Source organism: Tenebrio molitor, chromosome 3 (assembly GCF_963966145.1).
Source record: "Tenebrio molitor chromosome 3, icTenMoli1.1, whole genome shotgun sequence".
Lineage (NCBI taxonomy): Eukaryota > Metazoa > Arthropoda > Insecta > Coleoptera > Tenebrionidae > Tenebrio > Tenebrio molitor.
This window is the reverse complement of record NC_091048.1, coordinates 29,643,938-29,664,948: the sequence shown is the minus strand read 5'-3', so window position 1 is coordinate 29,664,948 and position 21,011 is coordinate 29,643,938. Positions and strand designations below refer to the sequence as shown.

The following is a 21,011-nucleotide window of genomic DNA, read 5'->3' as shown; positions in this document are numbered from 1 at the left end:
GTTACATTTCCAGAATCTCCCCAAGCCCAAGATCTAAATATTGCCACCGATTTCACTGTCACATCTCGATTTTGAAACTCTAAGCCACTCCACACGGAACTCTTCAGGACCCCATACTAACCAAAATAATTTCCAGTACCTCTTTCATTTTTTTTTAAATCCCATTTTAAACATTTCTTGAAAGGTCGTGTTAAGACAGTGTTGTTATTGATCAAGATGCTTTCTTGTCCCCACTACAAAACAATTTTCCTCCACAACACTCCACATTTTTTATTTGCGGAAACAGTTGCGCAGTACCTATATAAAAACAGTTGCAATTTCTTCCTCACTTTCTGTCTGACATGGCCGGCGACGAAGATGTCCCAATTTTCTCCTCGAGTCGCTTCTTCTTGCAACTGTCACTAATGTGGCCTCTGAAGAACGAACAGCCCAAGTGGTTCTACCTCCGCCTGGCAGTCTTCGCAGTACTGCTGTATCTGACGATTACGTTATCAATCGGAGTGCACATTGTCAAGTCTTTGCAAGGTAAATCCAGTTTGTTCTTCTTCGCCTCCACTCCCTCTGGCTTGTTGCAGAAGGAGGCATCGACATCAGCGAGGACTTGGCGTTCTTCGCCACCTCCATCTGTCTGGCCCTCATGATGATCCTCTACGCGCTCAAGCAGAGAGACTTGCTGGCTCTGATGCTCGACTTGTGCAACTTCGCCCAGTTCGGGAAGCCCCCGCAGTTCGACAGCGTCAACAAAACTTTGGAGTTTTGGGTGAAGTTTATCTTCGCGTACTGCATTTTCGGGGCTGTCTTCTACAATCTTGTCAAGATAATTGAAATACCGCAATGCAGGCGCTCCAGGAAGATTCCAGGAACGTGCGGGAGCTTGATCCAGCTTTGGACTCCTTTTGATCCAGACGATGGGGTGACAGCTTCGCTCATTGTCTTGTATGTGTTTCTGATCGCATTGATCATGGTCAAAGTGACTCTGATGGTTTCTGTCCAAGTCTTGGAAATCTCCTGGAATATCAAGTTGCGAATAGATCAGCTGAAGAGTATGCTTTTGGGGTGTTTTGACGACGACGTAGTGGCCAGTCGGAGGCGGCTGAATCACTGCATCCAGTACCACATCGACATCATCAGGTTGTTCCAGTTGTCTAGATTTTCACAATAACACACGGTTCTTTCAGTTACAGCGAAAGATTTAACGAGTGTTTCACAAACGGCATGTTTGTCCATCTTGCCACCACCGGACTCGTTTGTGGTTGTCTGGAAAATCAAATTGTCAAGGTACCACCCCAAGGACTCCAAAACCTCCCAAATCGCAGTTGTTGGTGTTTCAGGAACACCAGTTGGAAGCCATTTTGCACATCTTCGGGTGGATCGGTTCGATCTTTGTGTCATGTCTAGGAGGACAACTTCTGATGGATTCGGTACCACTTGATAAATTCTCGAGTTTCTTGCTTTTAATCGATTTGCAGAGTACTTCAATAGCGGACGCCGCTTATGGTTCCAAATGGTACCAAGCTGACGTTCGCACCAGAAAAGATTTGATTCTGATGATTTTGAGGAGTCAGAAACCCTTGTTTGTTGCCACGGGGCCCTTCAATGTCATGTGTCTCGCCTTATTTGTTTCTGTAAGTTAAGAGCCAACCAAACAAACTCTTCACTTAGCAATTTCTGTTTCTAGATCATGAAAATGTCATATTCTGTGCTCACTTTACTCAACTAAAAACAACTCTGTTGCCATCTGTGGCAGTAGAAACCTTCATAGAAGAACTTCATCAAGACTAGTTTCGTTTCTTGCGTTTATAAACCTTGAGTACTCTTCACCAAGTAGTGGTACTAATCAGAAACCTTGCGGAAAATTCTCATCTTTTCAAGATTTCCCCTCAAGGGACTCGTTTGGGCCCTACTTTGTTTCAAAAGCATTTAACTGACAATTCTGAAGCGCCCGAATTTCAATCGCTCAGAAGAGGAATGACGTCAGCAAAACGTGAAACATTAATTTCCCATGACCCAAACGCCAGTAGGGATGATCCCGACAATTTCTGTAATTGATAGTTTAGTGTTACTCCACATGGGCGTAGCACCACATTATTTATTACTACTGCTATGATGTTATTATTTATTAAGGATCAGGATCGATCCTGACACGATAAAAAACTCAAGTCTACGTCAATTCACGCCTAATGCTCACATCTTCAGCAAAAAAATTTAATCTAAATCTAGACTCTAGAGTATACTGTTTCCCCCAAGGAACCAGTCGAAACCCTTTCTTATTCATACAACAAATACATTCGAAGAGAAATTAAAGTTTAGTTAATGAGAGCAACAATTAAGATGCTTTGAGGTAGTTTTGCAAAAGCTGGCGCCCCTCGCGACACCTCATTCGGACCTTTGCTTGTCACTTATTTTTGTACAATAAAAATAAATAAAAACCTATTAAAGTGTAATTCTTTAATTCTTGGTCTCTTCTATTGATCAGTGCATATTTATTTCATAACGAGGCATATTTTTCGTAATTCATAATGCAGGGGTCATCCTTTGCGCACCCTATAAAAATCGTACCACTCCGTGAAGACTCACTCCACCATGGACGACGAAGACCTACCAATATGCATCTCGAGCCGCCTCTTCCTCAAGTTGTCCCTGATGTGGCCCTTGAAGGGCGAGGCCCAAAAATGGTTGTACGCCAGACTGGTAGTCTACATAGTCGCCTCTTCCTTGTCCTTCACCTCGCTGATCTTGATGCACATAATCAAGTCCGTAGAAGGTAAGACAAGTCTCGTGGTTCTTCTTTCTTCCAATTTGACTCCCCCAGAGGGCGGAATCGACATCAGCGAGGACCTCGCGATTCTAGCCGCCACGCTAGGCCTGACCTCGATGATGGTCTTGTACGCGGTGAAGCAGCAAGACCTTCTGGGTCTGCTGCGCGACCTGTGCGACTTCAGCAAGTTCGGACAACCCCCGCGCTTCAAGCGCCACAACGAGATCCTGGATTTGTGCGTGAAGGTGGTCTTCTCGTACGCGATCTTCGGTGCTGTGGTCTACAACCTCATCAAAATCGTGGAGATACCGAAGTGCAAGCGCTTGCGGAAGATCCGCGAAGTCTGCGGAGTCTTCGTGCCGCTGTGGACCCCTTTCGACGCCGACCACGAGGCGGTCTTGACACTGCTGGCCGTTTGGGTCTTCCTCGTGGTCATAGTTCTGGACAAGGTCACCCTGATGGTGTCGCTGCAAGTCCTGGAGATTTCCTGGAACATCAAGATGCGGATCGACCAGTTGAAAAGCATGATTTCTCGGTGCTTTCGGGGGGATGTCGCGACCGGAAGGACGAGATTGAATGAGTGCATTCAGTACCACATCGACATCATCAGGTACTCACTGTTGCGTCACGATCTCGCGCGCAAATCTCTCTGTTGCAGCTACGCCGACAGATTCAACAGTTGCTTCACCAACGGGATGTTCATCCATCTCGCCACCACCGGAATCATTTGTGGTTGTCTGGAAAACCAAATTGCTAAGGTACTACTTCTCCTCCGCTTATCAGTACTATTCGATCATTTCAGGAGCAACATCTCGGTGCCATTTTACACATTCTGGGATGGATCACTTCGCTCTTTGTCTCGTGTTTGGGCGGCCAAATCTTGATGGACTCGGTACTACTTCTCCACAGTACTCTTTCTCTCGAATTAACTCCTTTCCAGAGCTCTTCCATCGCAGACGCCGCTTACAACAGCAACTGGTACAACGCAAATGTCCAAATGAGACGAGATTTGATTGTTATGATCGTACGAAGCCAAAAACCTCTCTTCGTCGCAACAGGAGCCTTCAACGTCTTGTGCTTTTCCTTATTTGTCACCGTAGGTACTACTAAATAGTATCTCAAGTACTGATCCATTTCTATTCTAGATCATGAAAATGTCCTACTCTATACTCACCCTCCTCAAATGAAAACCTGCAACTTCTTTTCCATTTTCTCAGCACTTTTCCTGAAGGTATTGCACCACACATTATCCATAAATTGATTCGTTTCCAATCAATCTCTCGACTACATCTTCCCGATAAATATTTTACGTTTTTGAACCGTACCTTCGAGAAAAAATACTACAATTAGCAGGACTTCATCGATTTCCACTTATTTCACGTCAATTCACTTGGAGTTGCTTTAAATTGTTACAAAACACAATTCTGGTCAGTTTTTATCCAACTCCGGCACCAGAAAGTACTTCTATCTTGATTTGAAGCGATCAGATCTTCATTTGCATAAATGTAAGTCACTGTTATGTTATAGGGAGCAAAATACAGCACTGTGAGAATTGTACAATTGTTATTTAAAAATTGTCATCACCAAAGAGATTTCCAGTAATGTGCAGTGTGAGATCGAGCGACATCTTGCACAATATACACAAAATAAAGCTTCATTGGTGGACATTTCCTTTTCTTCTGAATAAAAATCCCCTCGACCAGATGAAGCCAAATATTTTGTAGATTCAAGCTATGCGTTTTGGAGAAAGCTTCAAGATTGCCTCCTCCACTTGTCGCTACCTCAAATACAGCTTCATCTGGCCGCCGAAGCACGAAGAAATGACCCCACCGAGAGCGTTTTACGTCAGACTGGCAGCAGCCCTGCTGACGACGTTCGTGTCAATCTTCATCCCTCTCGTCTTTCATCTTGTCAAGTCGCTCCAAAAGCGCCTCGACATCAGCGAAGACGCAGCCATGATCTTCTCCTACATTGGATTGACCTCCATAATGCTGACGTACGCGCTCAACCACAAGAAACTCGCCATCCTGATTCGCCAACTGGGCGACTGCGACGCCTTCGGCACGCCCCCTCGTTTCGATGACCTCAACAAGAAGCTCAACTTCTACTCCGACGTGACGTTCATCTACGCCACAGCCGCCGCGATTTTCTACAACCTCGCCAAGCTCGTCGAGATGCCCAGGTGCAAAGAAGAAAGAGATTTCGAGATTTGTGGATTGATAATACCGTTGTCTCTGCCGTGGAGAATCCAGTCCTGGCAGTTCGTGGTACTGCTGATGTTTATTGGGTACTGTGCGCTGACTTTGACCAGAGTTACGATAATTGTGGCCGTGCAAATTCTGATAATCAGTTTGAACGTGAAGTTGAGAATCGACCATTTGAAGGTGATGCTTTCGGAGTGTTTTCAGGAAGACTTCAGCGAGAGCAGAAGGAGATTGGGGAGTTGTATTCGATACCACGACCAGATTGTCAGGTGCGGGGACAACAAAGAAAGAGTGAGTCTAGATCTATGTTTTAGATGGAGTAAAATGATGAACGACTGCTTTTCGTTGGGAATGTTCTCGCATGTTGTAGTGGTAGGACTGATATGTGGTTCCTTAGAGAGCCAACTCATGAACGTGAGTACTCGTTGCTAGCACAATACTCCTTGTGAGCTGGTACTTTTAGCACGACGTCCAAGCTTTTGGAGCCATCCTAGGCTGGATCGTCTCACTGTTTTTTCCTTGTCTGGCGGGACAAATTCTACTAGATTCCGTACGTACCAAGCATCTCTTCTGACAAAGTACTTTAGCATTTTACAGAGCCAGTCTCTTGCCGACGCTGCGTACCATACAAATTGGCAACAAGCTGACGTTCGCCTTGCAAAGTATGTGGTGTTGTTGATGATGCGCAGCCAGCGTCCTTTGGTTATAACAGCAGGACCCTTCAATGTCTTGTGTTTCGCACTGTTTGTCTCGGTACGTGCAGTACTCTTCGGTCGATTCGTAATAAAGTGTTTTTTCAGATCATGAAGTTCTCTTATTCAGTGTTGACTTTGCTGCATTGAACACTTCGGTAGAATTGCTTGGAGACTATTCTGAATTTTGCAATCACAAATTCTTCACAAGTGAATTTGTTTGGTGATGATCTCAGAGAAAATTACACGTTGTTTGTTCCTGTTTGACACAACACAGAGATGAATCCAATTGAGATTAGTCATTTACATAAATATTGTTATCTTGTAGAAGCACATTGTTTTCTATTGGTAATTCCTCATTGCGGAGCAAAGAACTTACAAGTTTTTGAGACACACACGCACACTTGTACACAATTAGAGATGTAAATATATAGATTTCCTCTCAACTCTTCTTTTTCCTGCAAATATTTATGTCTATAAGACCAGATTTGACTGTGCGTTTAAATAAATGACAAATTAATTAGTTAAAAAAGATAATAATAAAAGTAGAGCACAATTATAAAAACTAAATTGTGTTTCGAAAGAGGGATTTTTGTTTCTTTTTTAGGTGTATTAAAACTCCATTTAAACTATATACCTAAAGGAAATTCAGGATGGATTGGGTATTTCAAGGTCAAATAATTTTATTTTTTGGCTATGTGATTATGTCTTGTAAATAGTGACATGCAGGGAACCAACATAATACGAATTTAGCAATGTTCAATTCAACGTATATTTATTATTGAATTTTTTTGTATAAACAATTGTCAAAACGTTGTCATGTTGGTATGAGCCAAACAGTGATTTTCATGATAATACGATTGGTCGCACTGAGTGTCAAACTTTTTTTAAAGTCTTTGAGCTTGCGCCCTGACGAGCGAGAGTTTATTTCAAATTTGAAAAAGATTTCTCCTGATTCTTCATTAAATTTGTTTTGAAAATGAATTCACGGAAAAAAGGTACGGGAAGTAAAGTGAACATACCTAACCTCAACTATGATTGGGTTAAAATTATTATACAGCTGGTCCATACGAGTACATTTTAAGGTGGTACAGTAGGACTTTTTAATTAATTTTGACATTGGCAATTGTTTATAAAAAAAATCACTTTATAAAAGGCATTCACGTTGTTTTGGCGTAATGGGTGGGCCTGGAAATTTTGCATTTAATTTGGTAGTAAAGCTGTTTGTTGAATTAGGTTATGTTTTTCTAAATTTATAAATTGTGTCAATATCTAGTGCATTGTTGTCAGTTTTACTAGTTTGCAATAGCAGAATACTCAGACATCGCGGGAAATTCAGCATCACGTTATGTTCAATTTGATTTTATAGGTCCGCATGTCAGGCATTTTAATGACAGAAATCAAACAGTGTGCCCAACGTTAAAAAATAAATCATGAACTTTAATTATGTCAAAACAACATGAACAGTGTTTATAACATTTTATTATTTAATGTGCCATGCGTTGCGTTATAAACATTGTCATCCCAAACAAAGTTCAAGTTTCCGTAGTGTAGTGGTTATCACGTGTGCTTCACACGCACAAGGTCCCCGGTTCGATCCCGGGCGGAAACAGTTGCAACTTTTTTTTTATTTTTATCATTCTTTTTTTATATCATTATGATTTTAAGCCATGTGACATAGCTAAAGCCAAATTTTAGATTTTATTTATCCGCTCCTTCAAATCGTATTTTTACGTCGCATTTTCCTTCTTGCTTAAGATTCGCGTTTCGATGATTGAAACCATTTCCTCCTGTTCCTGATTCATCCTCATTATCTAAAACTCGCTTTTGCAAAAAGAAAATCTAAAAATCAAGATTGGAAGCTTGAGGGGAAGGAATTTCATTGAATAAATTTAATTGAAAAGTCTCCAACGTGCAAAATATGTACAAAATAGATCAAGTCATTTAGAAGATATGTTTAGCGACCTTGAAATAAAATTATATCACTTATCGCAAACATTCTTTTTTATTTAAATACCAGAATGATATAAAATTCGAGGACGTGCAAGAATTAGGCAAAAAAAGTATTTGAAACAGGTCTGGAATATTTATGCCCGAAAGGTTTTTTCAAACACTAAATATTTATACTTATCAAATGAATATGAAAGGTTTACGTCGTACTTTATCAAAACACATATTTCATGGTAGTGCAGATTTTCTTGGTGTAACTACAATTAATAAAAAAATTCTCAGATGGAGTTTGTTATCGAATGATTTGTAAATATTTTTGTTGTATTTGTGAATTTTTCCAATAAACTCCCCAAAACACTAGCAAAATTCATTAAAAAATATGTCACTCCAAAATAAACATCGAATTCGTCCTTGACTTAATCAACAATCGATAAAAACATCAATAACATAAAACGTCTGAAATTAACGATCCGTGTAAAAATAAAACGTTATCGTAAGACGTAAAAGCACAATATTTTCTACATATAAAACATAAACGATTGTGCCCGACCTTTGAATATCTTGTGCATTTCTCTCTTTCTACCTTTACGTCCACTATTCGTTTCGTGTTGATTATTATTAAATCATAAAATAATGAAATAATCTTACTATGCTTTAACGCTTCTGTGTTGCAACCACAGAAAAGAATGTTCTGAATGTCCATTTTTTGACCTGTTTTTTTGAAACACATTTGTACGCCGTTAGAGCTGCAAATGCAGAATATTTCACGAGTGATAATGAGCCCGGAAGAGTTGAAAATGCAACCCACAATACATTCCCAAAGTTAACGTGGCTATTTAAAAATAAATATCCAAGTAAACTTTGCAAATGTATTGTGGGTTGCATTTTCAATTCCGTTGGGTTCATTATCGCTCGTGAAATACCCTGTATAGATTTCTTCAGAATGATTCTTTTTACCTTACTAAAGTATTTAACGTTCATTATAGATTCACGAACTCCTATACCAAAGACAATTTTAGCATCATTAACCTTGTACACTTGAATTATAGCATATTATACGGTGTGATCAAGAATGACTGAGTCTGTTGGTAACAATGAAATTTGGCAAATTTGGAAATTACAATAAAAAAAAAAAAACGTAACCGGCATAACCAAAAATGTTTTTAATGTCGTCTCAAGTTAAAAAATTCAGTCAGTGCGAATTACGCGACAAAAAACACCAGTACTTTTCAATTGTTTCATTGCCAAAAGACTCAGTCATTGTTGATCACGCTGCATTATAAGTGATAGAAATGCATCATTATACAATTTTGACCGACGAGTGCGCTTGCGCACGAGTGGGACACTTCTCACGAGTTTCATAATGGCATTTCGATCCCGTGTGATATACGATGTTTTATCTTACAGGTGCAACTACTGCAAAAAATCCAAGAAATGAAGTTTCATTCAAGTAAAATGACAGCTGTCAAATTCAGTCACTCGTGAGTAATTTATGTCAAGTTAAATGGCAGCTGTCAAATTTACTCACTAGTGAGTACTTTATTTCAGTTGTGATTAAAATTTGACTTTTGTCACCGAAAACAATGGTCAATGCTCAAAAACTCCACCTGTAAGATAAAAAATATTATTTATTAGTCACACAACATAATGGAGATCATTGATTCTCTCACGAAACACTTATACATTTGATCGATACTCATTTTCTTAAATTGCTGAATTACAGACGAAGAATCGAGTCCCCAGTACGATGAAGAAGCTACTCTTGATGCTGTATTTCAATGTCTTTTTGACAGAAGATCTCCTTTTGTCGGTAGTGCAAAGCCAAAATGTCTCCCTACCACAGCCGGACCCTTCAACATCTCGTGCTTCTTTTCTCTCCTTTTTTCTAAATCTACTCTTCAATTTGAACCTATTAAATTCTAGTTTTGCAAATTGTCAAACCTTCTTGAATTAAATATTGCAACCATTAGACTCATTTTTCATAACACACGACCTTTAATTTTTCCTCAATTTTTTACCTGTCTTTTGATCGCTTCCCATTATCAATTTATCTCCGATTGATTCCTTTAATCTCCGCAAATTTCAAACCAATCCCATTCGCTATAAATTACGCCATCGCAGTCTTTGCGAGTCAGTTTGAAAATGACTTCCAACAAAATGATCATCGGAAAGTGGACTCGCTTCTGTCTGCGACAGTGCTACATTTGGCCCGCGACACACCAAGAGATGAATCCACCAAAATGGTTTTACCTTAAACTAGCATTTGTGCTAGTCTTGTCGCTTTTCGTATTCTTAGTGCCGACTGTTATCAACACCCAGTATCGGATCAAATGTACAGGTCAGTCTATCCCCATGCAAGAACTGTTTGTTGGTGTTTTAGACTCGCAAAACCCGAGCGAAAACGTCGGCTTGATCTTGTCGTACAGCGGGTTCTTGTCAGTGATGACTCTGTACGCGCTCAACCACAAGAGAGTTGCCCAGTTGATGCGAAGACTTTCCGATTTTGAAGACTTCGGAAAGCCGCCAGGATTCGACCAACTCAACACAAAAATGGAGTTTTATTCGAAGATTTCCATTTGCTACTGCCTCCTGGCGGGGATTGTTTACAAATGTATCAAATTGTATGGAATCCCCGATTGCCAAAGAGAAAGAGGGTCGTTCGAGATTTGCGGATTGATCGTACCCCTTTGGAAGCCTTGGAATGGAGACTCCATCTCACCCCTTCTGCTGACACTAGACTTCACTCTGGTTTATGGTCTGATCTTTACGAACAGTATTCTGTTGATTTGTGTACAAATTCTTGAAATTTCTCTAAACATCAAACTGAGAATCGACCATTTGAAGTTGATGCTCTTGACTTGCTTCGATCGAGATACTAGGACCAATCGAAAATGCTTGAACAAGTGTATCAACTACCACCAAAATATTATCAGGTCAATAAATATTGTTGTCCTTCAAGATTTCACCACTAGTCAATTTTAGCCTGACCGAGCTGATGAATGACGGTTTCAGTTCAATCACTTTTGCCCACATTGTTACAGCGACTCTGGCTTGTGGTAGTCTAGAGAGCGATATTGTTAACGTAAGAAAACACAACTTTTGTGACATCTTAACAGTCTACTTTCCAGCACAACGTCCAAGCAATTCTACATTTTCTCGGTTGGACTCTGTCAATTTTCGTGACTTGTCTAGGCGGACAAATTTTAATCTCTTCGGTTATTTTGTTCCATTTAATCTCCACCCAGTTCTCTTAAGAATTATTTTCTAGAGTTTATCAGTGTCGGAAGCCGCTTATGACTCTCAGTGGATTCGAGCGACTCCCTCTTTACGCAAAGACTTGGTCCTCGTGATGGTGCGAAGTCAAAGAGAGTTGTGCATCAAAGCCGGACCCTTGAACATCTTGTGCTTTTCACTCTTTGTATCTGTACGTTTACCTCTCTTTTTGTGTTGATAATTAAAATGTGACTCTTGCAGATAATGAAATTGTCTTATTCTGTTTTGACGCTTCTGAACTGAATCAGCAATGGTTGAAGATCTCACAGAGCAATGAAGATATGTGAACGAAAAGTAATTTTCAGAGTAGCAAAATTATTAATTACTCCAACGCTCCACAGAAATCTTCATCACGTAAAACAGTAGAGGCAACCAAAAATTTTAGATCACACACTAGATAACCAGACTTGTTTTATCCAACCAAAGGAAGAACAAGTTGTTCTGAAGCCTCATCTTTTTGTAGTGATTTTTTGAAACACGCTTGTACACCATTAGAACCGCAAATATATAGATTTCTTCTGAACTCTTCTTCTTTCTTTGCCTTACTAAACTATTACAATCCCACGAACTCCTTCCTATTCCAAAGACCATTTCGACATCGTCAACCTTCTACACTTGTAGTAAGAAGAAGTGGATGCTTAGAGAGCGACATTGCTGGAGTAACAAGACACACAATAGACTCCCACGACACTCTTAACACTCTTCTTTCCAGTATGACGTAGAAGCCATCATACACTACGTCGACTATATCATTTCAATTTTTATGACGTGTTTTGCCACTCAAATTCTGATGCCCTTGGTTGGTTTCTTCCATTCCAGACAAACCAGTTCACCAAATCTTGCTTTCGCAGAACCAGCCTCTCCTTGAGAAAAGATCTACTCTTCCTGATGATCCGAACATCTTGTGCTTTTCTTTCTTCATTTCTGGACGTCCAGTCTCCAATTTCAACCAACCAAATCTCCATTTTTGTTTCAGATTAAGAAACTCCCCTGGTCCGTATTGACCCTTTTGAATAAAATATCGCCACTTCATCAAGTATTTGGTTGTGCGAGCGCAACATATGTCGCCACTTATTAATACACTACACCGGAGAACACTGATTTCCTCATTAAATATTCACGTCATCAAATAATCACAAGATTCTTGCCTACATATAAGAGTTGCGCCGTCTTGATTCTACTTCCATTACTCTCGTCACGATGAGTATCACCGTGATGCGGTCCACTCTCGAGTTCATGCGGTTCTGCTACATCTGGCCCAGCAGAGACGAAGAACTCGACCCACCGAAATCCTACTACGTGAAATTCCTGGTGGTGCTGGTGTCCACTTTGGTCAACCTCACCGGAAGCATCTTGCACTTGTCTTTGGTGTCAATACCGCGTAAGTTTTGAAAGTGTCACACACTCGATCAGGACAAGTAATCCAGACAGGTCGTTCTACCACGTCGCCGAAGACTTGATCACTGTGACCGCACAGATAGGAGTCTACTACTACATCGTGGTTTACGTCCCTCTGCAGAGAAAAGCCGCGCGTCTCTACGTCAGGCTTTCGAATTTCGACAACTTCGGGAAGCCTCCAGAGTTCGACAACCACTCGGTCAAGCTCAAGTACTTGGCGATGGCCTACAAGACGGGACTCAACATTGTTGTTATTGCGTACTTCTCGGAACCCATCTTGACGAGGCACATCTGCGAGAGGCAGAACGCGGCGAGGCATTTTGAAGACATCTGCGGATTGGTGACCGCGTCTTGGATGCCTTTCGACATCTCCAAGTTCCCCAACAAGTACCTCTTCTATATTTGGCAGACTTATTCCATATACTGGACGTACGAAGGGTCGGCTGCCATCTCATATTTGATCGTAGCGAGCATGGAGCACGTCTTGATCCGGATTTGGCATCTCAAATCGATGATCAAGGACGCCATCGATACTGAAGACGACGAGTCGCGGCGCCAACAAATCGCCAGGTGTATGGAGTACCACATCGACATCTTCGAGTACTGCTCCGATCACTGCTCCGATCTAGTCTACTCTAGTCTTCCAGGCTTGCCAAAGAAGTGGACGGAGTCTACCAGAGAAGCCTCTTCGTCCACGTCCTCTTCTCTGGCGTCCTCTTCGGTATCATGGGTTTCAGCATTTTGACAGTGGGGATGTCCATCAAGACCATCTCTTTGTTCGTAGTGTGGGTTGGTGCCGCGATTTTTTCAAGTTTGTCAGCACAGCGCCTCTACGATGGGGTACTTGTCTAACAAAGCGCTCTTCTTGTACTTACAACATTTCTTCAGTCGATCTCTATCGGGGAAGAAGTCTACAACAGCAACTGGTTCGACAGGGACTACAAGTTCCAGAGGGAGATGATCACGATCATACAAAGGGCCCAACAACCCATCAGGATTCATGCGGGACCCTTTGCCGAAATCTCCAACGTCTTTATCTTAACGGTAAGACAAAATTTGTCCGGGAAGTGTTTTAATTTGACATTTTGCAGATTTTCAAAACTGCTTATTCTTATTTGACCCTCTTGAAGGCCTCCTCCAAGTAAAAACTTGCACAATAGAACTGCACTGATTTTAAAAGTACAAATTTTGACGTTCACAAATAAACTGTTCAAAAATACTTATTCTCATCTGGCCCCAAGAAACTTTTGTTGTCAACAATTATTTTTAATCCATAGACAACTGTTCATCTTGTCTTAAAAATACGCTTTTACAATAATTAATAATATCTATTAACTAACGTAAGAGGAAGAAACATTTCCATTAATTCTCTTTTGACAATTTAAAACTGACATTTGAAATTTTTCCAGAATTACTTATTCTCACTCGACCCTAACCCCAAATGGGCAGGGCCGGATTGCGGCGATGGTAGTGTTTCGGTAAAAAGATAATAGTATAGTCCAATTTTTACCCTTTTGAGGTGACGTCACGATTTCCTTCCTCGCTTTCTCTTTATTGAAACGACACAAACAGAAAAAAACCAAAAAAAAAAAGCCCCTTTATTTATTGATGGTCACTTTGAGGTTATTTTATGCTCTTGTCAATTTGACAATTTTTAATTTCTTTCACTTATTACATTGATTACAAACATAACCTTTCGAAGCAATTGTCAACAAATTTGACACATTTATTGTTATTTATGATCAATTCAAATTTGTTTCTGATCCTAGCTCAAACATACGTAAAGTTACTAGATAATGACGTCATCGCAAAAGGGTAAAAATTGGACTTTAGATTATCCCTATTGGGGAAAATTGAAGTAAATTCTGTCATTGGTACTATCGGTGGACATGAAAATCTGGGACATTCAAAATTTGCTCATTGTGTATCAGACTTGTGAACTGTCACTCAAAATAAAAATTGTCAGTTTTTAAAATTAACTCTTTGACCCTAAGAGTAAGAGATCCTAGATCAATTGTGTTTTTATGTCTACCAATATTACATAGTAATGAGTAATTTATAAGAAACTCTTTGAACATACATCATTAAATCATGAGACACTCTTATTTATTCTATAAATTCCTTTAAATATTTTAATCTTTTTTTGTAATTGTTATTGTAAGCATTTTTTTAAGTTTGTACTATTTAATTTAATGTATGTATCGATCTGTATTTTTAATACAGTGTAACAATCTAATTACACTGACCGGCTCCTACCTTTTCAGGTACAATTTTAAAACCGCCGCAAAATGGCATTCCATGCTGCAATCCGGCCACACCGCCCCAAAGTGCTTCTTCTTCGTAATCTCGTTTTATCTCAAATAACATCTTCCGAAACAAGACAGTTTTTCACTCTTCGTTGATTTTCTTTGCCCCACTATCCACTAATATTCGCGAATTATCGATGTCTTTGTTTCTTTCTTTCTAAAATATTCAAAGGAGAATCTCCACTTATCCGGTGCAAAAATCGTAGAAATGTGAGAACTTGCACCTGTTCCACACCTCCCCACTTCTTCACGACTATATAAGGTAGCACTTTTCTCTGACACCCTTGCAGCAAAATGGGTGTCGTTATAATGAGATGGACTTTGAAGTACTTAAGCCACGTCTACATCTGGCCTCGATCGCCATCATCCTCATCAACTGGAGCTTACCTGATCATGTCCCCTGCATTTCTTCATCTACTCGCAACCGCGCTGCACTCGATAGTGGGCCTTTGGAGTGGGTAAACCACATTACCAAAACACCCCTTAACATTTTTTTGCAGACAAAGAAGACGTAGACGTGTTGCTGGACGTCCAAAACTTCACAAGTCAGCTGGGTGTGTTGTGCTTCATCATCTTCGTCATGCAGACGCGCCAACTGTTCGTCCAAATCGTCTCCGACTTGTCAAATTTCGAGCTCTTCGGCAAACCTCCGCGTCTGGAGATGCGCCGCGAAACACTGGACCGTTACGTGAAGCTATTCGTTGTCATTTTGTACCTTGCCGTTCTTGCTTTCATAGCGTGGCCACTCGTTTCGATCCAGAGCTGCTGGGACTCGAACAAACAATTCGGCCGGAATGAACCGTGTGGACTGCTGTTGCCCATGTGGCTTCCTTGGGACCAGAACATGTTCCCTTGGAAGCAGATGACGTTTGTGTGGCAGGCGTATTGTTGCGTGGTGAGCTACGGCAGCGCCGGGATCACAGCTCTTGCGCTCCTGGAAACCATGGAGTACCTCCTCGTGCGGATCCAGCATCTCAAGACGCTGATCGGCGACGTTGTGGAGCAGCCGGACCCTCGAAAGAGACAGAAGCTGCTGGCCAAGTGGGTCCAGTACCACGTCTTCATCTACAACATCGCGAACAAGATGAGTGTCAGTTACAAGATGAGTCTCGCGATCTTTGCGTTGTTCGTTGGGGTTCTCTTCGGCTTCATCGGGTACACTCTGATGGCGGTAAGTGGCTAGTTTGGTCGAGCAATATGTTATTGTTTCCTGATTTCAAGGGAACGTCCACTGTCAACACGATGGCGTTGTTTTGTGGGTGGTTCTTGTCGTTGTTTGTCGCTTGCGTCGGAGGACAACGCCTGATAGATGAGGTACAATTCGTCTGGTTTGTTTTGGGTGAGTTAATTAGTGTTGTAGTCTCTGTCGGTTGCGGCAGCAATCTACGACTCCAAGTGGTACGACAATGACGTCAAATTCCAGAAGAATATTTCTGTGATATTGATGAGGGCACAAAAACCGATTTTGATAGACGCCGGACCTTTCACTAATCTCTCGCTTCTCTTGATTCTGACGGTATTGCTATTCTTCGGTGTTTCACTCTTTGATTTGCGCTGTTTCAGGTTCTCCAAACTGCCTACTCCTACATCAATCTGCTCAGCGCCACTTCTGATTAAATTTAAAGGAATTACCGCTTCTTTTGCAAAGAATTAATTAATAGTTATTTTTTGTTTGATACTGTCAGAATTTGAGAATTTTCTCCTATGTGAACGGATTTTGATAAATGTCACAACTTATCAAAACGAAACTCGTCAAATAAACTACTATTGTGCAACGAGGTTCTGTGTAAATTGGGCTTTTCTAATTGCCCGAGAGGCCAGATTGAAATACGAGCGTAACGAGGATTTTAAGGGCTCGAGGGCAATTAGAAAAGTCCAATTTGCACAGAAACGAGTTGCATCCAAATTTTATTGTTTGAAACGACGTCCCCAAAGCTTCCAAATCTATTAAAAATGATTTCGCATTTGCTTTTGACAGTTTTGACAAATTTTTCAAGAAATGTCACTTTGAATGTGTTGTTTAGGGCAACGGTTGGTTATCTGCTATTTTTTGCTTTAGAGCAGTTAGGAGGGCAGTTGAAAAAAATTAATTAAATTAATCTGATACTCCGTACTCGAATGTATTCTGTAATTGCATTTTCTGCACTCCTGTTTTCGTAATTAAATCAATTCTAGAAACCCCACCAACTGCACAGATTTTCAATATTTTATTAAAATAAATGCAAATTGTTTTTGGTGGAAAAGGATTTCATTTGGTCTTGCGGCAGACAACTGTGTCTTAAAGGCACGAGGAAGAGTTTATTGTTATCAGATGTTTTTGCTTTTCTGTCTTATCATTTTGTCCTGTTCGTAATTTAACAGTAATGCGATTTTTTTGTTTTTGTTTTTACAACTAGTATTTTTTAGGGATTTTTATATTTCTCTGATGCAATACCACCATAACTTGGAACAAATCAAAATCAAATTGTCATTTTTGTAAATTATCCGATATTCTCTTCGTTTGCCAAACTTATGAGTATAAAACGTTGAATTAAGAGGAACGATTCGTCCTTGAAATGACAGTAATGAAAAAATCTTCCGTTTGACGTTCATTTTGTTTGTTGTTATTGTTGCAGTACTAGGAATAGCAATAATAACAATAATGTGTCCTCGAGCTGACAAAAATATTTTGACAATTTTGCCACTGACAAATTTTCCAAAAAAAAAATGTTTGGGGGATTTTGGTCTTTCGGAAGTTTTAGGTTTGCCCCCATGTTTTATTTTAATCAAGTCAAACAGTACAAAAATATTCAATAAATAACAACGTGCATTGTGTTTTACCGTCACAATTGTCAACATTTGAACAAAAAATCTCAAAGGTATCACAATCGCAGCTCAGTCGATGTCCTCTTCCTTGGTCAAGAACTGCTGCTCTTGACTAGTGCTGAACTCGACCTCGAACAGAATCTGCTGGATCCGCATCCTCGCTGTGGCGTTCTCCCTCGGCGTCATCCTCTTGAGCGCCGGCAGACAGCTCAACAAGAACTGCTCGTCGGGATCGGAATGTTTGGAGCTGAGCTGCGCAAACTCCTTCGGCATCGCCTTCCGTTTGCGCTTCCTCATGGCCCCGGCGAGGAACCTGCGTTGCGGATCCACGTCTTTGATTGTGGGTAGCAACGGGTCCACGTCTTTCGCTGTCATCGAATCTTCGTCAGTCGCCCTCTTGCTCTTCTTGAAGTCGCTTTTGGTGTCTGGGGGAGGGACATCGTCGGAGCTGCAGCGGTGGTCGTCGCGGTTGCCGCCACTCTCGGACTCGCTGTCAGCCTGGACAGTCTCCTGGGTGGTCTCGTCTGGGAAAGTCTTCGCCGACGCGTCGCTTCCGGGGCCGAGTCTGAAGGAAAAAAAAAGATCCGTCCCAAAAATAATAATAATACTTAATAATAATTGTTTCATTTTGTCTTTCTGACTCACTCTTTGGTCTCGATGTGCGGCACAAGGAACTTCATCCTCTTGTAGTAAAGCCACTTGATAATCTGCCTGGGGTTGTGCCTGAGCGAGCGCTGGATTTTGATGAAGGAGTCGCGCAGCGAACGCCACCGCTTCTTGACAGCCTCGACGTCTGTAACGCGACGTGTTGGTTGCCTATGCGCCTCACCGTCATTTCACGGACTCACCTTGCATGTCCACCGCTTGTGCGACTTCCTTCCATTCTTGCTCCCGCACCTTGTTGTTCTTGTACACGGCCGCAGTTTTGTCGTAGATGGAGGGCCTGAGCCTCACCGCCTCGATCAAAATGTCCTCCAACGTGACCAGCTCCATGGCGGCACGTAGCGGCAAAACGACTGACGGCGACGCAACGGGCATTGATTCGTTGACGGACGCGCAGTGGCCGCCAGTGGCGTGGCAGTTGGAGGGGCCGCAAACCCGACCAACAGGATAGCCTCATCCTCCCAAGAGCAGTCGTATTTTTGACAGATCTGTTTAGACCTCGGTCCTCCTCACCTAATCACATCAAGATCTAGACCACTTCCGTCAATCATTTTATATTCTCATCCCTTAACAACTTTCACCACACCTCAAGCATCACAACAAAAACTACATCTTACTCTCATATTTTATTCAAGCAGAACACGTTTCGCATTTTCCTACTTACAAATAGATCGTCATTTACAATAAATATTGAGTACTAGAATGATCACTGCATTTAGAGCCTATTTATTTACAATATACATTCGCAAACTGCTAAAATAAATTAAAAAAGAAACTATAAAAATTTATTGCCTAGGGGGGATTTTTAAATTGTGAATAATTGCGTATGTGAATTCTTGGGTGCTCGACTGTCCTCCAATGTCTTTGGTTCGTACTTTTCCATCTTTCAACACTTGATCCACCGCGTTCCTGATCATGTCTCCGTAAACGGGAAGATTGACGTGCCTCAACAATTTGGCAGAGCAGAGGAGCATGGCGGTGGGGTTGGCCACGTTCTTGCCGACGGCTTCGGAGTAGGTGTGGCGCGCTCCCTAAGGACAAGAAAATGCAATGAAATTTCAATTCTGAGATTACACTAGAAAATCTGAGATTACAATACGAAAATCTGATATTACAATAGAAAAATTTGAGATTACAAATTACAATACAAAATCTGAGATTACAATACGAAAATCTGAGATTACAAAAAATCGGGGCCCACTCACTGGTTCGAAAACGACGCAGTTGGCGGAGTAGGAGGCCCCGGCGACCACCCCGGCGCCCCCCACGAGCCCCGACGCCAGATTGTCGACTATGTTCCCGTACAGATTGGGGGTGACCATCACATCGAACTGCTGGGGCTTGGACACCATCTGCATGGTGCAATTGTCGACGATCATCTTCTCGAACTCGATCTTGGGGTACAACTTGGCGATCTCCTCGCAGCTCCGCAAGAACAAGCCGTCCCCCAGCTTCATGATGTTGGCCTTGTGCACCGCCGTCACCTTCTTCCTGTTGTTTTTGGTGGCGTAATCGAAGGCGAACTTGGCGATCCTCTGCGACTTCGTCGCCGTCACGATCTTCAAACATTCGACGACGCCTTTCACCCCCTCGTGCTCCAGCGCCGAGTACTCCCCTTCGGTCTGTTCGCGAATAATGACGCAGTCGATTCCTTCGTGTCGGCTCTTCACCCCCGGGAGCGACTTCACGTGCACCACGTTCGCGTACAAGTCAAGCGCGTTGCGCAGTTTCATGTTGAGGGTTTGGAGCTCCCCGGTGTGGCTGTAGTCGGGGGTGGCGAGGATGCCCTTGAGACAAACGCGGTTTTTCGTGATGGATCTGGCCACATCTTCCAAGGGGGCGCTCAGTGTGGGGTTCACCTCAGAGAAGAAGTACGACTCGAAGTCGACGGGTATCGAGGCTGATTTGAAAACTTCTTGCACCGAGTAGACCAGTTCGGGGCCCACACCGTCTCCCGGTATCAAAGTGCATTTTATCCGTGTGTCGGGGCGCTCAGCGATGCCCTAAATTTTATATTAGACGAAAGGCGCGGGTCAAAGGTCCTACTTACGGTGTCCGCCAATGAGGGTAAGGAAGTGTGGAGGCTCCGGACTGTTGCGGTTTGTGTGGCCTGGAAGAATCATGTGATCACCGGATTTCGATTAATAAAGGGTGCATCATGAAAGACTCACTTGAACTAAAATTTTCGAGATATTTCTTGAAATGAGAGACATTGTTTAGTTGGTGGAACTGGGCTGTTATTCAATAGTTCTTGATAATTTTAGATCGGTGATTTTGAGGTTATGTTCATTGAGACAACAGCGCCGTCCAGCGGCACAATGAGGTCAAAGCGGTCAATGTCAAAAAATCGTATTATTGCAATTTCGATTTATTTCACTACACACGAGCTAAATTAGATTGCAGAATTATAAAAGAAGCAAATCTGTAAATGTGTTAAAATTACGAATGTAGTGTTAAGTCGTTCATAGAAAATTGTTTGCGCCAGGGGGGTATAACTGAGATACATGACCTTGAACATTAATTGACGCAAGCTCCATCTATACCTAGTCCACGAAACTTACGTATTGTTTAGTCAAGATACAGTTTGGCCTTGCAGTTTTGGTTCAGCGAACAAAAGCTGGCTCAAGGGTCATGCGCACGGGTTATGCGTCCCACGCCTAGATGTCCAACGTCCGTGATAAATAGCCAGTCGCCATTATTTGTGTAATTTTATTATAATATTAACACTACTATATTAAAACAGTGTTTGTAATAATCATTATTTCAAAAATCATAGGCGTTGTTAGTTAATAGTCCTAATACACATTGTTGCTACATTATTACCACATGAACCTTGGTACTTTATAATTAATCGTTAGAAAAATAATTCTTATGATTTTATAAGGAATATAGGTATATATGCCTTAAGATCATAAGATTTTTTTAAGGATTAGTTATTAAGTATCAAGATTTATGTGGTAAT

General features: G+C 41.6%; 10 protein-coding genes and 1 non-coding gene across 13 annotated transcripts in view; 8 read left to right on the top strand and 3 right to left on the bottom strand.

Moving 5' to 3' along the window:
* LOC138125815 (uncharacterized) overlaps positions 1 to 21,011 on the bottom strand; it is a 53,596-nt gene that overhangs the window by 25,101 nt on the left and 7,484 nt on the right. The gene's annotated exons all lie outside the window — the stretch shown is intronic.
* LOC138125795 (odorant receptor 82a-like) lies at positions 88 to 2,444 on the top strand. 2 transcript variants are annotated; one of them, XM_069041322.1, is made up of 6 exons: positions 90 to 525; positions 576 to 1,131; positions 1,179 to 1,278; positions 1,332 to 1,421; positions 1,470 to 1,625; positions 1,679 to 2,444. In XM_069041322.1, exons 1-6 carry the CDS (start codon positions 342 to 344, stop codon positions 1,718 to 1,720), a joined length of 1,128 nt encoding a protein of 375 aa, XP_068897423.1. In that variant the 5' UTR covers positions 90 to 341; the 3' UTR covers positions 1,721 to 2,444. The 2 variants fall into 2 exon arrangements, with proteins under 2 accessions (XP_068897421.1, XP_068897423.1); XM_069041320.1 differs by having other exon boundaries at positions 88 to 525; positions 1,332 to 1,625.
* Positions 2,584 to 3,217, top strand: LOC138126618 (uncharacterized). Its single transcript, XM_069042410.1, has 3 exons — positions 2,584 to 2,764; positions 2,813 to 3,153; positions 3,197 to 3,217. Exons 1-3 carry the CDS (start codon positions 2,584 to 2,586, stop codon positions 3,215 to 3,217), a joined length of 543 nt encoding a protein of 180 aa, XP_068898511.1.
* LOC138125822 (odorant receptor Or2-like) lies at positions 3,235 to 4,044 on the top strand. The gene is made up of 5 exons (XM_069041360.1): positions 3,235 to 3,368; positions 3,417 to 3,516; positions 3,561 to 3,650; positions 3,699 to 3,854; positions 3,904 to 4,044. The coding sequence occupies exons 1-5, from the start codon at positions 3,259 to 3,261 to the stop codon at positions 3,943 to 3,945; spliced, it is 498 nt and encodes a 165-aa protein (XP_068897461.1). The 5' UTR covers positions 3,235 to 3,258; the 3' UTR covers positions 3,946 to 4,044.
* On the top strand, positions 3,969 to 6,089 carry LOC138125797 (odorant receptor 85c-like). 2 transcript variants are annotated; one of them, XM_069041325.1, is made up of 5 exons: positions 3,969 to 4,263; positions 4,483 to 5,376; positions 5,426 to 5,512; positions 5,560 to 5,715; positions 5,763 to 6,089. In XM_069041325.1, the coding sequence occupies exons 2-5, from the start codon at positions 4,492 to 4,494 to the stop codon at positions 5,802 to 5,804; spliced, it is 1,170 nt and encodes a 389-aa protein (XP_068897426.1). In that variant the 5' UTR covers positions 3,969 to 4,263; positions 4,483 to 4,491; the 3' UTR covers positions 5,805 to 6,089. The 2 variants fall into 2 exon arrangements, with proteins under 2 accessions (XP_068897426.1, XP_068897427.1); XM_069041326.1 differs by lacking the exon at positions 3,969 to 4,263 and having other exon boundaries at positions 4,277 to 5,231; positions 5,277 to 5,376.
* Positions 7,194 to 7,266, top strand: TRNAV-CAC (transfer RNA valine (anticodon CAC)). Its single transcript has one exon. It is a non-coding gene; the product is annotated as a tRNA-Val (tRNA).
* On the top strand, positions 9,766 to 11,366 carry LOC138125802 (odorant receptor 85c-like). Its single transcript, XM_069041330.1, has 5 exons — positions 9,766 to 10,537; positions 10,587 to 10,686; positions 10,733 to 10,819; positions 10,873 to 11,028; positions 11,079 to 11,366. The coding sequence occupies exons 1-5, from the start codon at positions 9,831 to 9,833 to the stop codon at positions 11,118 to 11,120; spliced, it is 1,092 nt and encodes a 363-aa protein (XP_068897431.1). The 5' UTR covers positions 9,766 to 9,830; the 3' UTR covers positions 11,121 to 11,366.
* On the top strand, positions 12,078 to 13,420 carry LOC138126617 (putative odorant receptor 85d). The gene is made up of 5 exons (XM_069042409.1): positions 12,078 to 12,258; positions 12,305 to 12,875; positions 12,923 to 13,115; positions 13,164 to 13,319; positions 13,367 to 13,420. The coding sequence occupies exons 1-5, from the start codon at positions 12,078 to 12,080 to the stop codon at positions 13,418 to 13,420; spliced, it is 1,155 nt and encodes a 384-aa protein (XP_068898510.1).
* On the top strand, positions 14,876 to 16,659 carry LOC138125799 (putative odorant receptor 85d). Its single transcript, XM_069041328.1, has 5 exons — positions 14,876 to 15,035; positions 15,082 to 15,752; positions 15,803 to 15,895; positions 15,942 to 16,097; positions 16,145 to 16,659. Exons 1-5 carry the CDS (start codon positions 14,876 to 14,878, stop codon positions 16,196 to 16,198), a joined length of 1,134 nt encoding a protein of 377 aa, XP_068897429.1. The 3' UTR covers positions 16,199 to 16,659.
* Positions 17,300 to 18,437, bottom strand: LOC138125811 (uncharacterized). Its single transcript, XM_069041339.1, has 3 exons — positions 18,235 to 18,437; positions 18,032 to 18,179; positions 17,300 to 17,951 (listed from the first exon to the last, which is right to left on the bottom strand). The coding sequence occupies exons 1-3, from the start codon at positions 18,422 to 18,424 to the stop codon at positions 17,456 to 17,458; spliced, it is 834 nt and encodes a 277-aa protein (XP_068897440.1). The 5' UTR covers positions 18,425 to 18,437; the 3' UTR covers positions 17,300 to 17,455.
* Idh3b (isocitrate dehydrogenase [NAD] subunit beta, mitochondrial) lies at positions 18,663 to 20,493 on the bottom strand. Its single transcript, XM_069041327.1, has 4 exons — positions 20,221 to 20,493; positions 20,100 to 20,159; positions 19,255 to 20,052; positions 18,663 to 19,080 (listed from the first exon to the last, which is right to left on the bottom strand). Exons 1-4 carry the CDS (start codon positions 20,260 to 20,262, stop codon positions 18,835 to 18,837), a joined length of 1,146 nt encoding a protein of 381 aa, XP_068897428.1. The 5' UTR covers positions 20,263 to 20,493; the 3' UTR covers positions 18,663 to 18,834.

What these genes read in the sequence shown, in the direction of transcription:
- LOC138125795 (XM_069041320.1), top strand. Translation starts at nt 342, where the DNA reads ATGGCCGGCGACGAAGATGTCCCAATTTTCTCCTCGAGTCGCTTCTTC. An exon ending in CATTGTCAAGTCTTTGCAAG is followed by an intron (nt 526 to 575) that starts GTAAATCCAGTT and finishes GGCTTGTTGCAG; the next exon opens with AAGGAGGCATCGACATCAGC. An exon ending in TACCACATCGACATCATCAG is followed by an intron (nt 1,132 to 1,178) that starts GTTGTTCCAGTT and finishes CGGTTCTTTCAG; the next exon opens with TTACAGCGAAAGATTTAACG.
- LOC138126618 (XM_069042410.1), top strand. Translation starts at nt 2,584, where the DNA reads ATGGACGACGAAGACCTACCAATATGCATCTCGAGCCGCCTCTTCCTC. An exon ending in CATAATCAAGTCCGTAGAAG is followed by an intron (nt 2,765 to 2,812) that starts GTAAGACAAGTC and finishes TGACTCCCCCAG; the next exon opens with AGGGCGGAATCGACATCAGC. An exon ending in TCGACGCCGACCACGAGGCG is followed by an intron (nt 3,154 to 3,196) that starts GTCTTGACACTG and finishes TCGTGGTCATAG; the next exon opens with TTCTGGACAAGGTCACCCTG.
- LOC138125822 (XM_069041360.1), top strand. Translation starts at nt 3,259, where the DNA reads ATGCGGATCGACCAGTTGAAAAGCATGATTTCTCGGTGCTTTCGGGGG. An exon ending in TGGAAAACCAAATTGCTAAG is followed by an intron (nt 3,517 to 3,560) that starts GTACTACTTCTC and finishes CGATCATTTCAG; the next exon opens with GAGCAACATCTCGGTGCCAT. An exon ending in GCCAAATCTTGATGGACTCG is followed by an intron (nt 3,651 to 3,698) that starts GTACTACTTCTC and finishes ACTCCTTTCCAG; the next exon opens with AGCTCTTCCATCGCAGACGC.
- LOC138125797 (XM_069041325.1), top strand. Translation starts at nt 4,492, where the DNA reads ATGCGTTTTGGAGAAAGCTTCAAGATTGCCTCCTCCACTTGTCGCTAC. An exon ending in GACAAATTCTACTAGATTCC is followed by an intron (nt 5,513 to 5,559) that starts GTACGTACCAAG and finishes AGCATTTTACAG; the next exon opens with AGCCAGTCTCTTGCCGACGC. An exon ending in GTTTCGCACTGTTTGTCTCG is followed by an intron (nt 5,716 to 5,762) that starts GTACGTGCAGTA and finishes GTGTTTTTTCAG; the next exon opens with ATCATGAAGTTCTCTTATTC.
- LOC138125802 (XM_069041330.1), top strand. Translation starts at nt 9,831, where the DNA reads ATGAATCCACCAAAATGGTTTTACCTTAAACTAGCATTTGTGCTAGTC. An exon ending in TAGAGAGCGATATTGTTAAC is followed by an intron (nt 10,687 to 10,732) that starts GTAAGAAAACAC and finishes TCTACTTTCCAG; the next exon opens with CACAACGTCCAAGCAATTCT. An exon ending in GACAAATTTTAATCTCTTCG is followed by an intron (nt 10,820 to 10,872) that starts GTTATTTTGTTC and finishes ATTATTTTCTAG; the next exon opens with AGTTTATCAGTGTCGGAAGC.
- LOC138126617 (XM_069042409.1), top strand. Translation starts at nt 12,078, where the DNA reads ATGAGTATCACCGTGATGCGGTCCACTCTCGAGTTCATGCGGTTCTGC. An exon ending in GTCTTTGGTGTCAATACCGC is followed by an intron (nt 12,259 to 12,304) that starts GTAAGTTTTGAA and finishes CAAGTAATCCAG; the next exon opens with ACAGGTCGTTCTACCACGTC. An exon ending in TACCACATCGACATCTTCGA is followed by an intron (nt 12,876 to 12,922) that starts GTACTGCTCCGA and finishes CTAGTCTTCCAG; the next exon opens with GCTTGCCAAAGAAGTGGACG.
- LOC138125799 (XM_069041328.1), top strand. Translation starts at nt 14,876, where the DNA reads ATGGGTGTCGTTATAATGAGATGGACTTTGAAGTACTTAAGCCACGTC. An exon ending in GACAACGCCTGATAGATGAG is followed by an intron (nt 15,896 to 15,941) that starts GTACAATTCGTC and finishes TTAGTGTTGTAG; the next exon opens with TCTCTGTCGGTTGCGGCAGC. An exon ending in CGCTTCTCTTGATTCTGACG is followed by an intron (nt 16,098 to 16,144) that starts GTATTGCTATTC and finishes GCGCTGTTTCAG; the next exon opens with GTTCTCCAAACTGCCTACTC.
- LOC138125811 (XM_069041339.1), bottom strand. Translation starts at nt 18,424, where the DNA reads ATGCCCGTTGCGTCGCCGTCAGTCGTTTTGCCGCTACGTGCCGCCATG. An exon ending in ACAAGCGGTGGACATGCAAG is followed by an intron (nt 18,180 to 18,234) that starts GTGAGTCCGTGA and finishes GTCGCGTTACAG; the next exon opens with ACGTCGAGGCTGTCAAGAAG. An exon ending in CCGCACATCGAGACCAAAGA is followed by an intron (nt 17,952 to 18,031) that starts GTGAGTCAGAAA and finishes TTTTTCCTTCAG; the next exon opens with ACTCGGCCCCGGAAGCGACG.
- Idh3b (XM_069041327.1), bottom strand. Translation starts at nt 20,262, where the DNA reads ATGTCTCTCATTTCAAGAAATATCTCGAAAATTTTAGTTCAA. An exon ending in TCTCGAAAATTTTAGTTCAA is followed by an intron (nt 20,160 to 20,220) that starts GTGAGTCTTTCA and finishes TGATTCTTCCAG; the next exon opens with GCCACACAAACCGCAACAGT. An exon ending in ACTGCGTCGTTTTCGAACCA is followed by an intron (nt 19,081 to 19,254) that starts GTGAGTGGGCCC and finishes TCTTGTCCTTAG; the next exon opens with GGAGCGCGCCACACCTACTC.